This window comes from Conger conger, chromosome 11, assembly GCF_963514075.1.
Source record: "Conger conger chromosome 11, fConCon1.1, whole genome shotgun sequence".
Taxonomy (NCBI): domain Eukaryota; kingdom Metazoa; phylum Chordata; class Actinopteri; order Anguilliformes; family Congridae; genus Conger; species Conger conger.
The window spans coordinates 45933462-45952491 of NC_083770.1; the positions used below are offsets into that span (position 1 = coordinate 45933462).

Genomic DNA, 19030 nt, shown 5'->3' on the forward strand with positions numbered 1-19030 from the left:
CTCGTATTCCTGTCGAAGCGTTCGTCTAGGACATAGCGCCTTCTCAAAATACAAGGAAGCTGCACCGTAAAATATAACATAAGTGCGTTTAAATTTTGTCCAGGCACTGTGCTGAAAACTTTAAATATTCTGATTTGACGTATCGTGTCATTTTTACTGGCGAGTAAGCAGCCTTGTGCACAACGGTTTTGTCTTAAGTCATGCGCGCGTGTACGGCCGTGTTCGTGTGTCTACTCTCCTTCTGCGGCGCGCAGAGCTCTCTCAGTGTCGACTCAAACCCCAACATCATACGATCGTCGGCAGAGATTGAGGGCCGAGTAACAAAGGTGAGTGGCTGTTGCTATTCTCTTTGTATCCCTTGCATGTACATTCTTATTAGGCTATTTCGTGTTTTTTTGGGTTTTTGTTTTTTTTTCAGAACAAAAGTGTTTGGTCGTAGGCATGAACTGTTATTTTGAAGTTACACAGTGATGAATATGTTATTATTCTGTGTACGGTGGGTGGAGAGTAGCCTATAGATTCTGTGTTCTGCGTTCAGACTCAGGTGCGCTGCGAGAAGGACGGTGACTGCGACACCAGACAGTACTGCGATCACAGAGCTGCGCAGCACTCCGCATGCGCCAGCTGTCAGCAGAAACGACGCAGATGTCACAACGACAACATGTGCTGTCCAGGAATGCGGTGTGTCAACGGTCAGAGCACTCCCGGACAAATCCACAGTTTGCATTCTGTGTTTGCATTGTGTTTGCATTGTGTTCTTTGATGTAATTAGTTTAAGATTTCAGCAATAATTTGAGCATTTTTCCAAGCTTTTCAAATATTATTTTTGGACCATATATTTTCAGAGAGTGATATGCTGGCTATCTAATTCTTATTTACACTCATATTGTTTCATTTCTAATGCAGATTTATGTACACGGCCAAAGAAGACGGTCCCCGAGAACAACAAGAACAGACAGCCACCATTAGATAACCGAAGAAAACAGAAAGGTGTGAAATAAGAAGGTTTAAGGATGATAGGAGATGTATTATCCTATAATAGGAGAGACAATTCAATGAAAGGTTACAGTAGGCAGGTGTGCAAAACGTGCCAGAGAAGCTAACGGAATAAAACAGAAGGGAGGAGTTAAAGTACACAAGCATAAGGAGGTTAGGGAAAGTATTTTTGGGAACACAGCGATGTGTAAGCAAGAACAGAAATAGCAGAAGGGGTTGGCATGGAGTGTTTCGCTGTAGTCACATTTAGTTCTGTCTCTGGCCCCAGATTAAAGGTACAATAGGTAAGATTTTTGTGTTCAAACATTGTTACAAGACCATTGTAAATCCCTTCCTATCATTGGAAAACGTTCACTGACATGTTGACTCACCCTCTGCCTGCGTTTATAGTCCTTAAATCCGGGTTTCAAAATATGCCGTTGACTGGTTGGCCCTCTGTACCAAAATGTTGTATTGCTGTACAATAATTCAAGCTCATTGGTTGAAAATTGGTTCCAATTGCCACAGCCAATGGCGTAGGGGGTGGGATAAACAGCGTTGTGGTTTGAGCGCGTTTGTTGCTGCTATTCCTCTCTTAGCCGTTAGGACTCTTTAACCTATTGTACCTTTGAGTGGACGTGCAGACACAGCTCCTCACTAACGGCAAGGTAAACCGGGAGAGAGGCACTGACTGTGATGCTGTCCCCCCCCCCCCTCCAGGCCAGGAGAGGGACAAGTGCGTGCGCTCTCGAGACTGCGGAGCGGGCCTGTGCTGCACGCGCTACCTGGAGGAGAAGAGGTGCCAGCGCATCCCCGCGGCGGGAGAGGGCTGCCTGCTCCCGGGCCGCTCCAAGGGCCCGAGGGCCGTGGGCCGCTGCGACTGTGGCCCCGGCCTGTCCTGCCGGCCGCTGTCCGACAGCTACAACACGCACGGGGTGTGTCAGCCCAGCTCCACGTAGGCGCAGACGTCACGCGGCCTCCCCGGGCCCCGGGGCCTGGTAACCGCCGGCGATCGATAGACTGGGGGGCGATTTTAAGACCTTTTTTTTTTGTTTGTTTTCATTGGCATTGCTGAGTCTGAGAAAAAAAAAGATATTTGTCAGTATCTACTGTAGGGTGGGACTGGGTGCTTTGCTGAACTGCACTTCCAATGTTGTCCTCTGTATCTGTATTTTTTTTTTTTTTTCTATCAAGTTTTTGTTTACTAAACAAGCTGTAGTTTTGCACAAAAGATGGTGGCCATTAAATGGACGGGATTTCAAATAAAAATGTATAATTACATAATGTGTTGCTGTCCACGTATTCATTTTGAAGTGATGGTTTAGGACCTATTGTATTGGTAACATATTGAACACTGGTTTTTTTAAAAAGTTGTGTAATGTGGTGAAACATTTTAAGTAAATGAAAATGATCCGTGTGTATATTATCAATGCAAACCAAAACTGAATCCAACATACCAACAGAAATGTCTTAAATGAGTCAGCGGGTTCATAAATTAAGCCTTATAAAGTGCTTTTGTGAACAAACTGATTGTTGTGTATTAGTCCCTATTTGGTAACTAATTAACAGTCGTGAAAGGTCGGTTCCGATGCTAAATTTGTATCTTGCAGTAGTCCAAATATGCTGCATATTTTCTGTACTCCAGACTGAAAATAGCCATGCATCTAGGCCAAAGGAGTTTCTAGTTTCTGCTACAAAATAGCATCCAGTGACAATATTGCTGTGCATTTACACGGTCATGTGAATTGTAAGCAGAAAAAAAAAACATACAAGCATTTGTCGCAGGCAATTAAGACCAATATGATCCAGATTCTGGTCAGACTGTGAAAGGGGTGAGGGTTCTATAAAAATAGCAATTGTGCATCTTTTCACACTAACTCATCTTACGCGTGTGAGCTAATTTGAAAATGGCAGGGGACCCATTTAGGGAAGTACTCCGTTGCTTCTCAGAAAAGGCAGGGAAGTCCTGGCGCTCTCTAGTGGACACCAATTACATAAGAAACGCGTCAAGTATTGCAAGAGCGCACTCTGCTGGAAAGAACAGAAAACTGCAATTGTTCAAATGATTAATCACTGAATCAAAGCCCAAGAATTTAGTGTCGTAGAAGAAAAACATATAATGTACAGACTGTATGTATATTATGCTACGACTAGGAAATACACAGTGGCACTCCTTTATTTTGGTTGCTGTGACGTCAGGCAGCGGGGACACACCTCTTTTACACAGGCTGTAAAATTTAGGCTGGCCTCCTAATTGATGTGGGACAGGTGAACGCAAACTGAGACTGGGTTGTGGAGAAGACAGTCAGAAATGCGGCTTAGGGGAAAACAGTTGATGCTTGCCACACATCGTTGCTAGGTACCGGACAACGACAGTTTCCGCACGTAGTATGATACTGTCTTAATAGCCTATTGGTTTTTATTTTGTGTTTCTTCATGTGCACTAAAACCCATTAAGTTAACCTATCTGCGAAAGCCTCAAGAGCACGCCGTTGCGGAAGGAAGAACGATTATCCTGGCCCTGGCGAGGATAGCGGGGTGGCGTCTTCCAACCAAGGTGAGTCACCCGTGCTCAAATGAGGAGATTGAAAAATAAAAAATACGGCTTGCGTTTGAACAAGAATGACTACGAATGGAGTTTGAATCGAGGAAACTTGAGCTTGACAAGGGGTCAGTGGTAACGCATACATTTGATATCGACGAACAGGAGACTGAGGTGTTTGAGGGCAATTCCACAGTAACAGCGTCAACATGAGAATGAAAAAAATAAACTAACTTACTTCCAAATTAAATGTATTATTCCCTTCCCCTCAGCCCAGTGGGTGCTATGATAATATGCATTAAAACATTTTGTCACGTAAGAAGAGTAATTATGTGTCATTTTGCGTCCAAATGTCACATCCTGATTGTTTTTCGATAAAGTGGCTAACACGAAGTGCATTGGCCCCTATGAGTACCTTTCGTAACAATTATATGCTTTATTTTTTTCTAGTATAGTTTGATTAAATCCGATTGAGCATTTTGCAGGCAACGCATCCGCTTTTACATTTCTATTTCGATTGTAATTGCAGAGCGAACAATCGCCGAAGCCCCACCTTAAAGCATTGCACTATAAAATTGTACCCGTATTAAAATATGTAATACAAATAAACTGAATTAAGGAGTTTATAACGATATTCTGGTACAAACCGAAAATGGCCAGTTAAGAGTCCAGGCATCTCACCTCAATGGATTACACACTGCAGTAATTTCAGCGCCTCCCAGGTACTAGGGACAGCAACTATTAACCCACAGTGCCGCAGCCTGCTGCAGTCACCATTCGGCACTTAAAACCGCACCGGTGGATAGCACTGCCGCCTCACAGCAACGAGGTCCTGGGTTGGGCCGGGGCCTTTCTGTGTGGAGTTTGCATGTGAAGGGGGGCATGAACAGGGCAAAAAGAGCATGCGTGCCCAGTCAACTTACCATGTATAAATACAGGCTAATGAATAAAACGGAGCAATTAAATCAGTCGACCGGCATAACGGATGGGTGCAGCGTAAAAAAAAGACCACAGATGCTGACTCTGGGTACAGCACAAACTCCCATCAGCTTCTCTCCCTGGAACAGAGGTGCTCAGTATGATCGCCCGCACCTCTTGCCCCTCTGGAATCCACAACAGAATAATAGGGGCGGCCTGTAGCGTAGTGGTCGGTGGTTCGATCCCCAGTGTAGCCGCAATAAGATCCGCACAGCTGTTGGGCCCTTGAGCAACGCCCATAACCCTGCATTGCTCCGGGGGGGGGGGGGACTGTCTAATCAACTGTACGTCACTCTGGATAAGAGCGCCTGCCAAGTGCCATTAATATAATGGTGTTTGGGAGGAGGGTGGAATGATTTCTTGGGGGTTCTTGGAAGAAATGGCAACTGATCCAGTGCAACAGGACTACAGTTTGCCAGATGACCAACTGTTGATGTGTGAATATGGATTATTTTAACATCAAAACTGTTGGAACAATAAAAACCCAGCACTGAAATTCAGGTTAACGGGTCTCATCAAGTGCATACTATTTTAAGTTAATTTCTGAAGCCTGCCAACGTGTATGCATTCTACAAGTACAAGTCTGTCCAGTGCAAGGGCAGTTGCCATGATTTCTAGACAAACCTCCATACTAACACATTGTTCTGCCATGTAGTGGTAATTCTAGTAATATTGTGATAATATTATCACAATATTGTGATAACATTGTGATAATATTGTTAGCTGTGGGCTAATCTAGCTGGCACAAGCAGATAACTACGCTTGTGAAACATTCATCCACGATATGCAAATGTAGGCAGCTGTGCATAATCTTGGTGAACCTGAATTTGGGAAGACAGCCAAACCTGAGGATTTAGTTATTGCTCAAGTACCAATGTACAGACGCCTGTTCAAATTGAAACTACTGGTGGATCCCCTGACTAAACATTTACATGGACCGTTTGTGTCAATATAAACTGAAAGGGGATCCCAAGTTTGGTACAAAGACAGTTTGGTAGTGACTGAATCTAGCCTTGAATAATACATCCGGGAAAATTCTCTAAAATGCAATGCACAGCTCTAATATAAAAATGCATTTAACAAAAAGTGGTATACATTTTAAAAATCCCACACCAGACTTAAAAGTCATTTGTTCCCCTTTATTTTGGATTTTTGAAAAAACAAATCTGAAGTCCCGCAGGACTTCTAAAAATGCGAAACAAAAAAAAAAACCTCAGAAGGCAAGCCACAAATGCAGCGAGTTAAGACAAGGACATGACCAAATTAAGGAGGGACAGATGAGGGAAGGGGGGGGGGGGGGGCGACAAATCTCCATCGTGAGGAATGTAGAGGACCTGGGAGGTGAGGGATGGACGTGCCTGTTCACAGCTCGCCGCTGTCAGTGACCACGATCTTGGAGGTGGTCTTGCCGCTGTTGGAGCCGTAGGACTCCACTTTCTTCACGATGTCTAAACCCTCCACCACGCTGCCGAAGACGACGTGCTTTCCATCCAGCCTGGAGGAGAGGAACGGGGCAAAAAAAAAAAAAAAAAAAAGCTTCAGAGCATTTCGAGGTAGCGTAACCACCCGTAGCGTAGTGGTTAAGGTAAGTGACTGAGACCCGCAAGGTCGGTGGTTCTAATTCCGCTGTAGCCACAATAAGATCCGCACAGCCGTTGGGCCCTTGAGCAAGGCCCTTAACCCTGCATTGCTCCAGGGGAGGATTGTCTCCTGCTTAGTCTAATCACCTGTATGTTACTCTGGATAAGAGTGTCTGCCAAATCCCAATAATGTAGCAGACTGCAATATTTCACCTGTGATCTCACACACACACACACGCACGCACACACACACACACACCCCCCCCAAACCCACTGAAGACTGGCGTATCCCGGTGCATGTCCCCACCCAATCATCTCAATGCCACAAATCTAGAACACCACTGTTACAAAGCCTGTGCTGCATGCATGCACCCCTGCCTGGACGATCGTGCCCCAGGCGCTGCGCTCTTACCAGGTGGTTTCGGCTGTACAGATGAAGAACTGCGAGCCGTTTGTGTTGGGACCAGCGTTGGCCATAGAGAGGGTGCCAGCCCCACCGTGCTTCAGGGTGAAGTTCTCATCGGCAAACTTGGGGCCGTAGATGGACTTGCCCCCAGTTCCGTTGTGGTTTGTGAAGTCCCCACCCTTGGAAGAGGCAGAGACGATTAATGGGTGAAACTATTTAACATTTTTGTTCCCATCTGAGTTTGGTCACAAGAGCTTGAAGGACAACTGAACCTGACTATTCTGAATCATTTTCATTGGATATGCATTTGGATGGGTGTAAAAAAAAAAAACAAAGTAAGGGCCATCTTTGGCACGCCAGAACCGAGGTCAGACTACCGCTGGTCTAGAGGGATGGAAAGCCATTTTTTGCTGAGATTATAGAGCCCAGAGTTCCCTGCGATCGGACCAGTCCTACCTGGCACATGAAACCGGGAATGACGCGGTGGAAACTGGACCCTTTGTAGCCGAAGCCCTTTTCCCCGGTGCACAGGGCACGGAAGTTCTCTGCACAACAGAGTACAGCGTCAGCACACGGTACAGCCAACAAACAGGGAGACGCGGATGCTGCTGGTATGGAGGGTGGCCTGTAGCGTAGTGGTTAAGGTAAATGACTGGGACACACAAGGTTGGTGGTTCTAATCCCAGTCTAGCCACAATACGATCCGCACAGCCGTTGGGCCCTTGAGCATGGCCCTTAACCCTGCATTGCTCCAGGGGAGGATTGTCTGCTTAATCAACTGTACGTCGCTCTGGATAAGAGCTGTCTGCCAAATGCCAATAATGTAATGTAATGTAATGAGGCCAACAACAAAGAGACCGCCCAGGGACAGAACGACAGCGTGGCGTTTAATATTGAGCCCCCGTGATCATGGATGCAGACTTTGCTCATTTAGTACAAACCGTCAGCACTGTGTACAGATCACTTTTCCGTTGAGGAAGAGAAAGGAAAAATTACCTGCAGTTTTTGGGACGACATCGGACCTCAGCTGTTAACAAACAAAAGGGGGGGGGGGGGAGAGAGAGAGAGAGAGAGAGAGAGAGTGAGTTAGACGGTCCCTCGTGCTGCACACAGGCCAACCGCACAAGTCTCAGTTTAGCGGAAAACTGGATTATCAAATTTCATTCCGCACTCCCCCCGGAACTCGACATGCTCTCAGGAACGCAGGAACAGGGCACGGGGCCCGAGACAGCTGCGGGGGGGGGGGGGGGGGGGAGAGAGAGAGACCGTATCAGAATGGACACCAGGCCGGAGAGTAGCGCTGCATACGCGAGCTGTCAGAATGGAGCCGCGAGGGTGGGGGGGGCAGTTGTGATTCAGGAACGCACACCTGCTTGACACGAGCTCTTGTACTGCAGATAAACCGTTAGCATGGAACAAGGAAATATTCAAAACTACAAATACTGTATTTTAAATGCATTCCCTGAAAAGAAAGACAAAAATAAATCCTGAAATGTAATTACGTATTTGCAATTTAATGGGGGACGGGGATGGGGGTTATTTTTTACTTTAATATCTAGGTAAAATTGTATTTCGCAACATTATCCGTCCGAGAAAGGAAATTTACAACGACTAAAAAAAACACAAAAAAAACAAAAAAAACACCAGGACTATGACGACATCATAACCTCGTGGTGACGGCTCAAATACCACGTGGTACTATCGTGTGCGGCTTCCAAAGCATGGCTAGCAAAGAGCCCCTTCACTGCATAGCCAACTGACAGGTCGCCCGTTACAGTTATACCAGTTTTCCAAATTGTTAAATATCTGTCGACAGTCCTACAACTTCATTACATTTCCACGAAATTTCACTGACATTACACATTCCCCATTCCGAATTAACCGAGCAGTTTTCGAACAGTATGAAGGATGCTCGCCCGCCTCGCGCACCCCTCCCCCTGCCTACAGCTGCACACAGAAGTTTCTAGAACATATTCTTTTGTGTAACGCAGCGCCATTTAACCACTGTAGAAAGGTGGATATGCCGACTCAAATAATTTAGAAGGCCCAATCTGAACGGAACCACCCATAATCGAACAATCGGTTGGCTATGAATGCATAATCAGTTATTTACAAAGGATTATGGTATGTAAAGCACCTCCAGAAAGTCGGCGCGCCTCCGCTTGCCTCGTCCATGTGCAGAACAGGCACAAGCGAACCAACAAAGAGGAGCGGCCTGCGCGCGTCCATTCAATGCGCGCTCTTGTGACCGCACTGCGATGAATACAGCAGTTTTATTCTAGGGAAAAGCGGTTGGACGTAACGGGTCGTGATTTTAAACGATCCAGAAACGCAACGTAAACAAAATTCGTTTTGAAAAGCAAAAACTGTAGGTTCTGAATCGCAGCGAGGGTAAGACTAGATTAGTAAAATAGCTTAACGTTAGTAGATGGAGTCCCCGCACCGGGGATTCCTGGACCCGGCGATTTCCTCTGCAGCCATGAACCCACTAGCGAACCGGATTTCGCATCAAAGTGACCAACTAACCCGCAAGTGTTGTGATTATCCCCAATTATAACCAGCCATGTTAGCAAGCAAAACAACCCAAAAATCAATGCAACTGTCACCCAACAAGCTTCAGTAACGTTAGCTAGCCAATGAGAGCTGGTCAGCACCAACAGAATAGCCACAAATTGTAAACGCAAAACAAGGTAGGCCGAACGTTGCCAGATAGCTAGTAAATTAAACTAGGTATAACTATAACCTAAATGTAACGTTACAGTCAGTAACAAGGTGTTGTCTGCATTACATGGGCTATGAAGCGGGATGCCCCCCCTCCCCCGAAGTGACCACTACTGATCTTAGCTAAGTATGACAATGAAAATGGCGTCCGATTAAAAATTTATTATCTAAACTGATGCCTTCACACAGTTGCCTTATTTATGCAATGTGGAGGCTAAGGATCACTGGGTCGCAGCTGGGTAGCAAGCCTGCCAGATAACCTAACAACCAGAATAAGAACCTGCAAGATCGGGTGGCGGGTGAGGGAACTGCCCGAGCAACACAACGTTTCTAGTAACGACATACGAGCACCCGGCTTGTATAAGAAGCGTGCATTGCTGGCTAGCCAGTTAGCAATCATAGCGAATGCACCTGTGATATTTACCTAGCTGTCGTACGCTAGTAAACAATCAATTTAGCTAGCTTGCATGCATCAAATGTGCACAACTTGCGTTAATCAAAGTGGGTGAATAGTTAATGTTAAGTTCACGCAGGAGAACAGAGTAAGCCATTAACGAAGCTAGATGAGTTAATGTAACTGTAACTGTAATATTGCCGAGCGCGCAGCCAAAAGTAAATAAAGCAAACGCATTCCCAAGATACACAATTAAACGGACTGATCCTTGAATTGCCAACTTGGCCAATAAGATAACAATCAGTCAATACACGTATTTATCCCTGTAAGGAATTATGTGCTAACGTTGCAGGAATAAATGACAGATTTTTAATTGTCTAGCCAATTAAAAAAGAAGCCTTACTTCCATGACAACCCTGCCGAGTGGGGTGTTGCCCGCGCTGAGATCGAAGTAAACTCTCGGCTTAGACATAATTAAAGTAAAAGGACTGCGGTTTCAGGAGAAGCAGTAAAGCTTAGATCCGAACTGCGCTTCGGTTGAATTGGAACAGGAAAAATGGTATCCTACGGCAATGAATATATAAGGCCGAGAAAAGGAAGCCTTGCATATAAACCGACCCAATAGAAATGAGATGGTCTCTGAGTGGCACCAAGCTAACCAAATCAGAGATGTCTCTAGCGCTATAAATTACAGCGTTTCTCTCAAGACAACCTGCGCGAAAGAAAGACACGGTTATGATTGACACCTGTATCGTCCCGTAATGTTCAGCCGTTCAAGAAGGGTCGTACGCTTATCCAATGGAAATTGAGGAACGACGGTGGGTGGGAACTGCAATTGGAGCGGTGAAAAGGGAGCAGCAAAGGAGGATAGTGGCCCGAGATATACGAGGGTGCATGGTGCGTCCCAAGTGACCGCCATTACGGCTCGGATTTCTCTTTTCATGGTTGCCTGTGCGCAACCACTTTGCTAAAGAGATCCGTAATGGCGGAAGTATATTAATCCTCCTAAAATTCCGAACTGAATAAATTCAGTATAAAATTCATGGGAGCATACATTGCTTAAATTCATTCCAGGTGCTCATGGAAGGAATTTTTCAAAGGCAGAATATGCGTACTAAGATGCAATGAGACTCATCTACAAGATTGCGGCGGGACAAACCACGCCTTTCCGTGAAAAGTGCCATGTAACGCCGTACTGCATTTCCACAGACCGCAATGTGTGGTGCTGCCTTCCTTGTAATCTACAGATTGTCAAATGATTCACCAAGTTTACACTCAAAACGAAACGTGCTCCGCTTACGTGCCCTTACGATTTTTTTCCTGTGATATTGGTCAAGTACCATAGGTTTCATAATGAACCACAGACACAGATTTAGCGCATTTCCTGTGGTACATTACCACAGGCTTTTATGTACCACAACTTCTACATGGACCATTCAAGTATTATGCATGTGGAACCTGGGCTTGAGTGTTTGAGTACTTGAGCACTACGTATTTATTAGACTTATTTTTTTATACTTATAACATTTATGCTGCTGTAGCAAATCCATTTAGAGGTTTGATGTGTTGCGTGTTCAGAGATGCTCTTCTGCATAACACTGTGTGGCTATTTTCATTATGGTCACCTTCCACTCAGTTTCGACCAATCAGGCCCTTCTCCTCTTTCCCACAGAACTGCTGCCCACTGGATGCGTTTTTCACACCATTCTCTGCAAACCCAAAGGACGGTGGTGTGTGAAAATCCCAGGAGATCAGCAGTTTGAGATGCTCAGACCGCCCCCCACACCCACAATCATTCCACGGCCAAAGTCACTTTGATCACATTTCTTCCCCATTCTGACATTTGGTCTGAAAAATAGCTGAACCTCTTGACCACGTCTGCGTGCGTTTATGCATGTAGTTGCTGCCACATGATTGGCTGATTAAATATTTGCATTAATAAGCTGATGAAGCTGGTCTACCTAAAAGTGGTCACAGTCTATATTATAAAATATCAAATAATATACTGGTTAAGCATAAATGCAACATTCATACATATGAAACATGGCTAGTAAACACATAAGGAGTGCTCACAGCCCACAAAATTTGACAGTGGCAGCAAAGCAAGAAAATAAGAAATGAATGGGCATTTCTGAGGCCTACTTTTTTTTTTTTCCAAACAGAACTTTTACATAAATAATACAAATATGAATAAATAATAATATATGTTGGCCTATATAAAAACAAAAAAGTTTGGAATAATTGATTTTTTATGTATATACACAGGGTGGGAAATTGGGTTTTTGGCCTGCGAGCTGCAGTGGTAGATGCCAATACAAAATATATATATATATATATATATATATATATATATATATATATATATATATATATTAATAATCCCTGCAATCAAGGCTTAAGATGCATGAAACGTCTGTTTAGCAGCTCTACTAAAACAATAATATATGTATCAACTCACCTCAGGACTGCACTTAAACTTCACCTTGCTCCAGGACAATTATCCCCGAACAATAACGGTGAAGGAGTTGGAAGTGGATGTTTTTGACTTGGCCAAGTCAATTGCCCGTCCTGAATCCAACTGAACGTTTAATTTGAGACGAGACTTGAAACTTTGCTGCAGTGCAGGGCTGGCGGAGTATCTAGTGATGTCTGTGGGTCACAGACTTCAGGCAGTCGGTGAATGCAAGTACTAAACATACGTACTTTATTAATCGTGTTAATTTTGTCGAGTCAGCTGACCCATGTCGAAGAGGCATGCTTCACTCCATAGGCCTCCCACAGAACCATGGAGATTATTCTCGCAGAGCAAAGATTCCTCCACAGCGATGAGACATTCAATTATAGGAAGGATTTGTTTGCAATTATTTCTGCTAAAGGTGATGCAACCATTTATTAAGTTTAAGGGGGCAATTACCTTTCCACATGGGTGACACTGAATAAAATGAGAATTAAAAAAATAAAATAAAATTCAAAAATTTAATTATTGTTTTGTGTTCACTTGGGTTCCTTTTGTCCAATATTGAATTGCTTAAAGATCTTAGCCATCTTTTCTGACACACTCAGTGAGCACTTTATTAGGTAGACCTGTACAGCAGCTTGTTAATGCAAATATGTAATCAGCCAATAATGTGGCAGCAATTGAATGCATAAAAGCATGCAGACATGGTCAAGAGGTTCAGCTGTTTTTCAGACTAAATGTCAGATTGGGGAAGAAATGTGACAGGAAGTTGACGGTAACTTAACCACGCATTACAAACAGTAATATGCAGAAGTGCATCTGTGAACACACAACACACACACAGTTTCAAACCTCTAAGTGGATAGGCTACAGCATCAGAAGACCAATAAGTCTAAAATACCTAATAAAGTGCTCCCTGAGTGTATATACAATCATGGAGGAAATCAGGAAGGGGGTAAAAACAGTACTCGTTGCACTGTAAAGTATACTTACCTAATGAAGCACATTGAAAAGATTATCAAACTGTTCCCAGTACATCACACTTTCCTGGTCTATGGAAGAGGAGGATTTTGCAGGCTACAAAAGCTAGGATACCAAGTCAACACTGGCTCAGTATTGCACTGTAAAACATTTTGGTTCTCAATTATCAAGTGATAATTGTCATCATAAAGCTATTGTCATCACAACACTGATGACAGTGCCACTTAAGCTCACTCAACTTTCAAGGTTCTGTGGATTACAAATTCTGAGCTCCGGTGACAAGCCTTTTATGTTGGCACAGTAACCACAAATAAGTTGCATTAACCGCTCCACTAACGAGACTAGCAAGTCCAGTAAAATATTTGTACTTTTGGATTACTTCATTCAAATACATAACCAAAAAAACCAACAAACAAAAAAACGAGCCTTTCTCAGCAAGCACCAGGCAGGGCTTGCTGGGATTCCAGCCTGGTACCTTCTTGCAGCGAGGTGAACGTGTTATTCACAGTGCCACTCAACTGCGTTCACTTTGTCACAACTTAGGGCTACTGTGAGAATTGGCCATTTTACTCCATCCAATTATATTCAAAGAGGCTCCCTCTCTGCTTTATGAAGTAGAGGAAGCAAGCTGGGCTGGGAGGTGGAGATAAAAATAATGAGTTTTGATCCCTGCAGAGTGCATGATTTGAATTAAATGGGACTTTTAAAGCCACAGGAAACTTGACTAGCCTTGCCCCTGATGTACACACATGCTTATTGGGACAGAGCACAGGACACCGAACAGTCGCTATACCCTTGGATAGAAGATTGAAAATGCAAGTAGTCCACTGAGCTGGAAAAGAAAAAGCCATAATCTCATAACTTTTACTCAAATGTGTTTCGGAACCGCCCCCAGTCGAGCGCTGACATCACACCGAATATTATTTTGAAAGGCTATAGAGAGGGCCATCCTCTGGAGTGTTTGCACATTGTCGCCTTGGATGAAGAGACCACCACCGAGAAACGTGGGGTCAGACTTTCAAAAGAGTATGCATCTCCCTCTTCATTACATTACATGTTATTTGGCTGACACTTTTATCCAAAGCGACTTACAGTAGATTAGACTAAGCAGGGGACAATCCCCCCCCCAGGAGCAATGTGGGGTTGAGGGACTTGCGGCTCCCAGTCATGTACCTTAACCACTACGCTACAGGCTGCCACATCTTCAATTAAGATAGAAGTTGTACAGCCCTATTAACTAGGGCTTTCCTTCACTTGTCTCCTCCTCCTGTTTGGAAGTATGGGGGGGAGGAGATGAGTGGAGGAAAGGAGGATGCATTTCTTCAGTATTGGGATGCACCCATACTCAAAAAAGGTTTCAGGAGCGCATGTACATAGCGAGCTACCCACAGCAACGGTGGAGGTGGAGAAGCAAAATTACAGTGAAGCAAAAGGACAAACAGAGAGGGCTCATTGATAAACCAGTCACAACAGTTTCTAGAGTTTAGAGAATGGTGCGAAGAACAAAAACCCAGAGGGAGTGGCAGTTCTGTGGGTGTAAACACTTTGTGAATGAGAGGTCCGGGGAGAATGGCCAGACTGGTTCAAACTAATAGGGAGCGGTATGCAGAAAAGTATCTCTGAAACGTACAATGCGTCAAGCATCGATACTGGTTTTGCTGCATGCATTACGAATCCCTCTGTGCTGGGAAATGTATTGATCTAAGGTGTGTGCTGTGGAAAAAATCGAAAGGGCACGGGACACATCCACCGTTTCCACAGGTGACTCACCTCTGTTGGAAGGCGGCCCCCTTATTCTTGCCAGGGCCAGCCCAATCGTCCTACCTTCTGCTGCGGCGAGCTCTCTTTGTGCTTTCGCGGGTAGTTTAAGTTAATTTAGTGGATAGAAAAGAAAAGAAAAAAACAAGCAAAACAAAATCCTTGCACGCGGATGATGGCCGTGACCCTACGTGCGGACATCTTGCCTCTAAGTCGCTAACGACGTGCGGCTACACTAAACAGTTTTCCCCAAAGCAGAGCTGTCTTCGCCAAAACCCCATTTCTGTCTGTGTTCCTCCCCCTCCCGCCATTAGAGGTCTAACCTAAATCACGTGTGGAACAGAGGTGTGTCCCGCTGCCTAACGTCACAGCAGCAAGTGCCAAAACAAAAACAAAATAAGGAATGTCAGTGGGTGTAATTCCTTAGACGTAACACATAGTCCATTTCGAATTCTAACGAATACATTTGTAGCAAATACATTTCTCAGTTGCATTGCCGGTCAGACCGTTGCAGTACATAGTTAGTCATCCGCTGTTGTCTTTTCCCATTGCAGCTGCTGTTTGATTATCGCTGCCTTGATGAAAATTCCACCTTAAATCAGTCTGAGCTGGTCACGTTTAGCTGACCACCACCAGTCAGTCGTCCACCATCTTAGTCTTACCATTTGAACCAGCTTTGACTTGCCCCACAACAGGGGCCTGCATCACCAAGCCTGTAACACCATTCACTCACACACTCATACCCACGGGCAATTTTAGACTCTCCAATCAGCCTAACCTGCATGTCTTTGGACTGTGGGAGGAAACCGGAGTACCCGGAGGAAACCCACGCAGACACGGGGAGAACATGCAAACTCCGCACAGAGAGGCCCCGGCCGACGGGGATTCGAACCCCGGACCTCCTTGCTGTGAGGCGGCAGTGCTACCCACTGCGCCATCCGTGCCGCCTGTGAACATATTGTTTATGTGGTTTTACGCCATTTCTCCTGCACTCAATTTCATCTGAACTTGAAGTCTGATAAACACAAAAGTGACAGGCATCAGGGTACACCAATTATCTTTAATAACATTAATAATATTATTAATAAAAAAGATGAATATGATACACAAATAACTTTGAAATAAAACCCATCGCACACCGTTTTCACTGGGTCTTTATCATACAAACTGCACGTAGCCGACAGTTCCCAGACAGATGTCATAAATAAAATCAGACCGAGAACAATGAACAGAATGGTGAACTCCAATCCTTTTTAAACATAGATTCTCTTTGAGAAGAAAGAGATGGAGAGAAAAAGGGAAGGGGGAAGTAAAACAAACAGCACCTCCCCTTATGCACACTTCTCATAGTGTTTATAATGCATATACACATACATACATGTGTAATATGTATGTATGCATTTATGTATGCGTGTGTATACGAACACATTGACACACATACGTGCACATGTGGTTATAAGATATACATATGCACACACGCACATATATATACATCACACTGGGGCAAACGATTATTGTGCTTTGAAATGACAATAACAGGAAAATGATTATTAGCATCCATTTTCAATAACAGATCTCTCAGCTCCTCCAAGCTCCCGTCTAATACAGAAAGAGTTCATAGACCATCGGTACATCCATGGCATTATCAGGATTAAAAAGCACTGGCACAGTTTCCAGTCAGAAATGAAACATTATAAACAGTTAAAAAATGTTTTGTGTGCGTGTGTGTGTGTGTGTGTGTTGGAGGGGGAGGAGGGGGGGGGGTTGCTTTCAAAGCCAAGGTCTAAGAGGTGGGGGGGTGAGCTGCAGTCATGGGCAGGCAGTGGCCCAGAACCGACACACGCAGAGAGCTATTCACTGTCCGGTCAGCCTCAGGGTGCTTACAGCTCGCCGTTTTATCAAACAGAAAAATAAACAGTAAAAAAAAACAAAAAACAAAAAAAAACAGAAAAATTTCAAGAGACTTTCACGAGTTGTTACGATGCAACACTGCCGTTCAGATGCGACCATCTGCGCACTAGCCTCCTTCACAGACAGGGGAGACGAGGCAAAAACTCGGGAGGATAAAGTTCATTTTTTAAACGAGACGGAGAACAAGCAAACACAAAGGGCCTTTTTTTTTTTTTTTTTTTTTTGCCTGTACACGGAGGAGGGGACTGCTGACAGAGCAGGTCCATCCCAGGGACAGCGGACAGCCTCCGCTGTCGAGAGGGAGGCTACGCCCAGGGGAAAAAAACGCACTGGTATAATTACACTTATGGACTGTTTCAACCCTTCCTCATGGGGAAACCATGCAGAGCAGTGTGGGTCCGTTCACCTCACATTCATCGCCTTACAGTATGTGAAATCAACCAAAGGTCCAAAGAGTTTGTTTATCCATCTTGTTTTGTTTACACACTGCTTTGCTTTGAAAAAAAAATATTAAAAAAAGAGCGCTACTCCACACTTTCGTTTTTCGTCAAAAACGATTTCACCATTTACACTGTTTTTCGCCTCTGAAGAAGCCCAGCAAAGAACTTTATCATTTAGAAACATCTTTCACTGATCAACTCCTCTTGATACAGTTGATAGAAAAAACGTTAAATATGAATCGTCACAGAGAGCCAGGAGCTTTAAAAAGCGGCTGTCCTGGAAAAGTTCAGGTCACACAGTGCCCCAGTGAAACATTGCCAGGCTGGTGGCACAAAAGGGCAGAGTAGTACAAGACACTAGTCCGCCCAAACTATGCCATTGTCCCCCTCTATATCACTGCATTGTTTGGCTCAGGTGTTATTGCATTTGACTGTAGCCTTTGTCGAAAGATGCCAGCATCTTGTTTGGGCACCTTCTAGCAATTTGCGGTTTTATGACAGTGGTGAGCGTGTGGGCCCTGGCTTTAGTGGCAGTCGCGTGAACATTCAGGACAAACCAAAGGGATCTGTGCTGACTGAATTTACAGTGGGTTCTTCATTGAAAACCTAGTGGTAACAGCTTAGGGGTCCAATGCTTGATGCTGCTTGGTGGTGTACAATGTGCCCCTCCCCGCCCCCATTCCCAATACATCCAGCTTTCTCTCCTGCCATTATCAATAAAGAAAGTTCATATCACATTCAATTCACAATCAAATCAAAATTGCAATTTTCCTTTTAAGGATTGATGTAAGATTCTAAATTATTCTCTTTTTTTTTTTTATTGCTGCAATAGTAAAATTCACACATAATTGGGTGACTAAAAATTTGACACACTTGCAGGTAATCCTGGTAGTGACGACCAGACCAATACTAGTGCACTCAATGACTTTTGGTACAGCACAGACATTGCTAGGCTCGATAGTAAATTACATCAAGCTGTCGAGTTGGCTGGCAAGATGGAAATATTTCAATAGTTTAGAGAAGAAAAAAAAAGAATGAACTTTTGAACATGACGTTTCAAGGATAGTGGGGATAATCTGACCACTCTCCGTGTCTTTTCCATGATTTTTCAGAATGAGGATCTTTTCACAGAAAACCGACCCTGCCTGCCTTCGTCACTGAGATCATTCAAATGGAATATGTTTCAGCAGTTTTAATAGCCAACCAACACAATATACCCCATTAACGACAGGAATTCAGATAAAACGCCTCTACTGGTACATTTATCTCCTAAAGGTAAAAAAGTTAGGAGGGAGAGAGAGGGGGAAGGGGAGGTGGAGGGAGGAGAGGGGGAGAAGGAGGGAGAGGTGGGGGGAGGAGAGAGAGAGAGGTGGAGGGAGGAGAGAGAGAGGGAGGGAGAGAGAGAGAGGGAGGGAGAGAGAGAGGGAGGGAGAGGTGGAGGGAGAGAGAGAGAGAGGGAAGGGTGGGGTAGCGAGGAGGAAACTGTGAGGCAACTTTTTAAAAATAAAATCTGTTGACATGGGGACATAGTTCATAGGGACATGGGGACATAGTTCATAGGGAGTCAAACAAACCCTAACATTTTTATTCTTTACAAAAGTCGTTTTAAATTTTTCTGTCCAGTATTCCCACATTTCTGGTTACTGGTCGCAGACTCAAGGGGAGATCGAGATGGGTGTTTCTTAAACGATTTTTCCCACCAGACTGCTGGGAGAGAGAGAAGCCACTGTGTCGCAGAGGATCATGGGAGATGGATAAGAGGCGCAGTGGGGCCTCAGTTGTTTTCAAAGAGTGAGAGCAGGTCATCGTTGCTGTTGTTGGGGAGGTCAGGGGGGCCCAGGTACGACAGTAGCTCGTCTGGGTTGGTTAGCTCTGGAAGCAACTGC

General features: G+C 44.5%; 4 protein-coding genes across 4 annotated transcripts in view; 2 read left to right on the top strand and 2 right to left on the bottom strand.

Moving 5' to 3' along the window:
* LOC133139891 (dickkopf-related protein 4-like) overlaps positions 1-2259 on the top strand; it is a 2521-nt gene extending 262 nt beyond the window's left edge. The window contains exons 1-4 of the mRNA XM_061259341.1: positions 1-326; positions 539-692; positions 907-990; positions 1696-2259. The exon at positions 1-326 is cut by the window's left edge and continues 262 nt beyond it. Coding sequence (XP_061115325.1) covers positions 201-326; positions 539-692; positions 907-990; positions 1696-1934 — 603 coding nt within the window. The 5' untranslated portion in view covers positions 1-200 and the 3' untranslated portion in view covers positions 1935-2259. The remainder of the gene's footprint in view (positions 327-538; positions 693-906; positions 991-1695) is intronic.
* LOC133140027 (dual specificity protein phosphatase 26-like) overlaps positions 1-19030 on the top strand; it is a 139681-nt gene that overhangs the window by 71550 nt on the left and 49101 nt on the right. The gene's annotated exons all lie outside the window — the stretch shown is intronic.
* ppiaa (peptidylprolyl isomerase Aa (cyclophilin A)) lies at positions 5620-10185 on the bottom strand. The gene is made up of 5 exons (XM_061261831.1): positions 10000-10185; positions 7478-7508; positions 6938-7026; positions 6488-6660; positions 5620-5990 (listed from the first exon to the last, which is right to left on the bottom strand). The coding sequence occupies exons 1-5, from the start codon at positions 10066-10068 to the stop codon at positions 5858-5860; spliced, it is 495 nt and encodes a 164-aa protein (XP_061117815.1). The 5' UTR covers positions 10069-10185; the 3' UTR covers positions 5620-5857.
* LOC133141310 (zinc finger MIZ domain-containing protein 2-like) overlaps positions 15834-19030 on the bottom strand; it is a 50498-nt gene continuing 47301 nt past the window's right edge. Inside the window, exon 19 of the mRNA XM_061261830.1 lies at positions 15834-19026. Within this exon, the coding sequence (XP_061117814.1) occupies positions 18919-19026 (108 nt within the window). The 3' untranslated portion in view covers positions 15834-18918. The remainder of the gene's footprint in view (positions 19027-19030) is intronic.